Raw genomic sequence first — 6,148 nt, forward strand, 5'->3', positions numbered from 1 at the left:
CGTCAAGACAACGATACGACAAACGTCAAGACAACGATACAACAAACGTCAAGACGACGATACGACAGACGTCAAGACAACGATACGACAAACGTCAAGACAACGATACAACAAACGTCAAGACGACGATACGACAGACGTCAAGACAACGATACGACAAACGTCAAGACAACGATACGACAATCGTCAAGACGACGATACGACAAACTTCAAGACGACGATACGACAAACGAACGTCAAAACGATACAGCAACTTTAAGTAACGTCCATGACAATTTTACATCTATAACAATAGCTGTAAGTCTACACATTGAACGTCTATAACAATAGTTGTGCGTCTAAAACAATCGTTGTGCGTCAACAATATTTGTGCGTCTATAATAATTGTACGTATACAAGTTGAACGTCTATAACAATCGTTGAACGTATAATAGTTTAACGTCTATAATTATCTTTAACAACAGTTTAACGTCAATTATTAAATTAACGCCATTATTAAATGTACTGGGAAGCGCTGAACCTGTGGGGGTCAATCACTATTTACAGTGCATTCAAAAGATGTGCTAAACCAGTATGGGCTAAGTGGTCGCACTGTTCCTGAGAATCGGGTAAAAAGAAAAACTACGAAAGTCTTGAAAATTTTCGTAAATTCACTTCATAACTTGACAAAAAAATAATTTAAACATTATCAGAGTTAAATAATCACTGCGCATTATCGTAATACTCAGTGTTGATCCAAGGAATTGGATTAAGACAGGAACTTATTGCCTCCCACACCGCAGGCGCTGTATGACCGATACATTAAGCGCTTCTGCAATAATAACAACAATAATAAAATGAATATGAATAAATGATTAATGAAAATAAAAATAAGATTAATATCACTACTACTACTAAATAATAATAATAATAATAATGTACCAATCTATATATTTTCTATTTATTTCGTCTACAATAATTAAAAGTCGAAGCTGGAACGTGATTGTTTACTCACTGAAGAATGTAACGTATTAGTGAAAATAAGATACCAGACTTATTAAGCAGATGTTATTTATTTTCTAGCAAGAGATAACACCATTGTGGATATAAATCTAGATGTGCTCCTGTTAACCCAAAAGGGTTAACAGGAGCATATCTAAATTTATATCCATATGCACTTCCACTATAATCCACATGATGGATATTGGGTGCGTAATAAACTAGCCACAACCGTGCACAAGATGGATATGGGGTGCCATTACCATCCACAAGACAAATGGATGTGCATGAACTAGCCACTTCGGCGACAAAATCTAAAACTAATTAAAAATACAATAATTAACATATTAAAAAAGCTAAACCCAACTGGGTTATACAAGGGTGATACATACAGAGTATGTATCCACGAACGAGTGATTTTTAAAAGTATTCTTATATACTGAATATATAAATTAGTACGAGAGATAACTTACAACGACCAGTGGAGAAAGTTATTAAAACTATACCATGGTAATTAAAGACCTCAATCCCAGTAAACATTTTATCAACATTACGATGACTATATATATATATATATATATATATATATATATATATATATATATATATATATATATATATATATATATATATATACACACACACACAATAAGATCACAGTAAACAGGTGATTTTAGAATATGCAAAACAACCACTCTGAAAGAATAGAGAAATTCCAAGTGCTTTCGTGACTACTCACATTATCAAGGAACTATGATAATGTGAGTAGTCACGAAAGCGCTTGGAATTTCTCTATTCTTTCAGAGTGGTTGTTTTGCATATATATATATATATATATATATATATATATATATATATATATATATATATATATATATATATATATATATATATATATATATATATATATAAAACTTAGTAATTTTGTACCAAAACTTATATAACCTTATTATAACAAGCGCAATTTAATTTAGCCTAATCCAACTAAATATATTTTAGATAAGTTACAATAATTTAATAATAAACAAACACAATGAAATATTTTTTCGCTAGGTTCAGAATTATTTTTACGGAATTATTGCATACATAAATTTTCTCTTGCCTTTTTCGGAACGAAGTGCGTTGCTATGTAAGCCAAAATCGCAAGTTTTACCTATTCGGCACGACATAAATATAAACACACACACACATTGTTAGGTTGTCAGGTTGTCGACTGCACTTGTCATTAAAGCTGGAACGTAGCTCATCACTAGAGACAATGATGTTTTCTGATCCCTAGAATATGTCTCAATACAGATTAAAATATATATGCTTTAAAAAATCTTAACAATTTGGGTTACAATACCTGTAAACCTCTTGAAGTATTTTGTTTTTTTACTGCTTAAGATGACCCCCTGTTTAGCGGCGCATTTGTTCATTCATTAAACAAAGGCCTTCAATTAGCCTACCCATTAAATTACAAATATAATAAATTTATTACACACACACATTCTATATATATATATATATATATATATATATATATATATATATATATATATATATATATATATATATATATATATATATATATATATATTCGTGCCGAATATGTAAAACTGGTCAATTAGCAAGAACTCATTTAAAATTAAGTCCTTTCTGAAATTTTCTCTTATGCCTTTAAAGATATATTTTTTTTCATTAATGTTAATGCAAAATTTTTTAATTTTGCACCAAAAGAATCTTAGAAAACTTACCTAACCTTATTATAACAAGAGCAATTTATTTTAGCCTAACCCAACTAAATATATTTCAGATTTGTTTACAATAATTTAATACTAAACAAACCAAGTGAAATAAATTTTTTTCGTTAGGTTCAGAATGATTTTGGCGAAATTATTGCATACACAAATTTTCACTTGTTCTATATGGCAAGATGAACGTTACTATTTAAGAAAAGATCGCAAGTTCTGCCTATTCGGCACGACATATATATATATATATATATATATATATATATATATATATATATATATATATATATATATATATATATATATATTATATATATTACATTATGGTGCGGATCGAGGCGAGAAATGCAGCTGCACTAAAATTTGTGTATTATCATTTATATTAATTATAATATATATTAATTGTTATAGTCATTGGGAAGCGATGAGAAATGGGAGGTAATCACGTTGACCCAAAGGGAAGTTGCACTTCCTTGGATCAAGAGCACTTCACAAGCCTTCTGCGGTCAATACCAAAAAATTAACCTTTCCGGCGTACATACTCGCCATGGAAGAAGAGCTCTTGATCGAAGGGATTAGAGCTACCCTGTTGTACGACTTCCGTGGGCTTAGCGCTCTCCGAAATATTTAATATAAATTAATAATTATAATATAAATAACTTAAAAACTCCAAAACTTCTCTGGTTTTGTAAAATAACGACCTGTCCGCAGTATATTATTATTATTATTATTATTATTATTATTATTTATTATTATTATTACATTCACGGGGAGGGGGGGAAAGCTGGACCCGTGGGAGTCTTACAACGCTTGGGGAATGGGAAGCAATTAGATTCCATTTAGGAAAGAGGAGGACAACTCCAGTTCTCAGGATCAAGAGTCCTTAACAAGCATCAAGACATCCGTAAAGATCCATAGTGAAGAACTATGAATCAGTGAAACATCAAGAAATGACATCAATTTACATAAAAGTATTAAAACTTTGGTTGTGGTCTACAGCAGTGTTGATACAAAAAAAAAAAAAAAAACAGCGCTGTAAATAGCAATACGTAGATTCAATTTCAAAATCTAACAAGGTTTTAAGACTCCCAGAGTTGCAGAGTTATACTGACCATCTCCGTGAATAATAAAGTCACAATACCGTTGCTGGACCAGTTTTAAAACCCGTGCTTTGGAGAGGAACCTTATACCGAGTTTCGGTCCGTCCTGGTCCACTGCCAATAGTTCTGGACCGAGCGAAATGTCATAAGCCTCCTTTTCTAAGTGAAAAATAATAAACATTGATACATAGAAACTAAAGATAAATTCCACTGATTAAATTATTCATGAGTGAACTTCATATTTTTTTCTTAGTCTTGGTTAATTTGTCAAAAGTCTTAACACGTCGGGAGTTTTAGCAAGACTTAACTTTTGGAGATAAATGGAAAAGTAATTTATTAAATCCATTCAGGTATATACACCGCATTTTCCCGTTGTATATACACCGAAAAAAGCTAGTTTCCTTGTATATACGCTGTTCTTAATTTTTACTGTATATATACCATGTTTTCTTAATTTTTAATGTATGAATTCACTCCCTATATTAGGGATTAAGGTCTGTTATATGGCTGGTAATTATGGTGGGTTTGAGGGTTTAGTGCTCCTGTCTAAAACCCTTCAACCTAACAATCTATATAGAAGATTATTAATATGTTAAAAAGACACAACATGCGGTTTATTGTATTGAGAAGACGTTTCGCCCACGTGGGACTATCAACCGATAAAGTTCCTGTGGGCTAAACATCTCTGTAATAAAATATCATATATTGCATGGCTTATTAACATACTTTTTCAGTACATATTACCGTTGTTGTACAGGGTTACTGCCGTTTTGCTCAACGAAGTTGTTAGGCATCAAGTATACTTGATTCCACGACACACATTAAACCAAACTCTCAGTCTACACATAATGAAACTCCACCGACGCCAGTACTTTGTAAATCTATACTTGATTCCACGACACACATTAAACCAAACTCTCAGTCTACACATAATGAAACTCCACCGACGCCAGTACTTTGTAAATCTATATTCAGAAATGACACTGAATATGACGTTAATAAATTCCGTAATTCCCCCTCTCCTTCCAAAAAAAAAAAATAGTTTCGGGAATTGAAAAAAAATGCATTTTATTTAATTAGGCAATTTAAGTTGCAATAAAGAGTGAAGTAGCTGTCGTGGTGTGAAAATCAATAGACATGGCGGCGCTGGCAAGAAAGCCCCCCTCCCCTTGCTCGCTCAAAGGATTTTTACGATAAAATAACAAAGGTAAAGGAAGGGAGGCGAGCTGGTGGTACACAACCCCCCTTGGCTAATGTTAAGACCCTTTCTGAACCTCTAAAACTACTTCCTCCTTAATTTATCATCTTTAGAGAACTGATAAAAATAACGTACGCGCTGAAGGAGTCAGACAATGTGGTAGGGACTATCTTAATTAAGAGTGTTGTGTTGAGGGACTCACCTAGGGGCGGTAAGCCAGGGGAGGTAGCGTGTCGCAGCCCTGACGCCGCTGCCGCAGCAGCTGCCGCCGCCGCCGCCGACCCTCTGGACATGATCGCCGCTATGGAGAAGTCGGTGGCACGGGGCTTGCACCCAGACATAGCTTCTTCCAGACCTCCGGCAAGCATTACTGACGCAGAAGCACGGCCGTATACACCCACAAGGTGCCTGTGTGGCCACCCACACCGCAGAGAGCAAATATTGGTGGGCCTGGTGCTTCTGCCGTCGCTGCTGGAGTGCTGCAGGGCAAATGGTGGCTCCTCTGGCCTTAGTATGCCTCTGCCAGCGGTTCCTCACACACAGGGAGTTGCTGATTCAGCCGTCAGCTCTCCTCACCTTTCAAGCAGCGGCTTGTATTTACCCCCCCACCACGCGCTAAGTAGTTTGTTTATGCGAGAGCAAATTTCCCGTATTGCACCTGCGCAGTCTAGCGTTTCGAGTCAAAAATGCGAGATATTCGTTTCCTTGAAGCGCATTGGTTTATGAGAACCTGAGTTCCTAAGCTACACTGAGGAGGTGGGATGCCAAGTCACAGCTACGAGATTGGTACATCACTGACACCTCATATTCCACTAATTAGATGGCAACAAGTGAGGTTCAAGTGTCCACCCGCTGTACAGAGTGATCACCAACTGATGAACAGTCAGGACTATGAGGTGGTGTGGCTGGCTGGAGGCGGGACCTTCCGAGCTCCTCCCAACATATTGTTGTCGCTACTCGCTCGCTCCTCCCAGCTAACTAAAATCTTCCTCTTTTACCATAGAACCCACTAGCAAAAAAATCACACAATCATACATTTCTTCTGCAGCGCCTGGTAAAATACACACGCATAATAACACTCAGCAAAGAGAAAAAGGAATAACTCAGATTTGTTATTACAATTGGCTGATAAGTTGAGC

At 35.4% G+C, this 6,148-nt stretch overlaps 1 protein-coding gene across 1 annotated transcript in view; it reads right to left on the reverse strand.

Annotated features, from left to right (window-relative positions):
- Positions 1–5,893, reverse strand: part of LOC128702295 (T-box transcription factor TBX20) — a 270,944-nt gene extending 265,051 nt beyond the window's left edge. Inside the window, exon 1 of the mRNA XM_070102075.1 lies at positions 5,212–5,893. Within this exon, the coding sequence (XP_069958176.1) occupies positions 5,212–5,377 (166 nt within the window). The 5' untranslated portion in view covers positions 5,378–5,893. The remainder of the gene's footprint in view (positions 1–5,211) is intronic.
- Between the last annotated feature and the right edge of the window lie 255 nt (positions 5,894–6,148).

Source organism: Cherax quadricarinatus, chromosome 80 (genome assembly GCF_038502225.1).
Source record: "Cherax quadricarinatus isolate ZL_2023a chromosome 80, ASM3850222v1, whole genome shotgun sequence".
Taxonomy (NCBI): Eukaryota; Metazoa; Arthropoda; class Malacostraca; order Decapoda; family Parastacidae; genus Cherax; species Cherax quadricarinatus.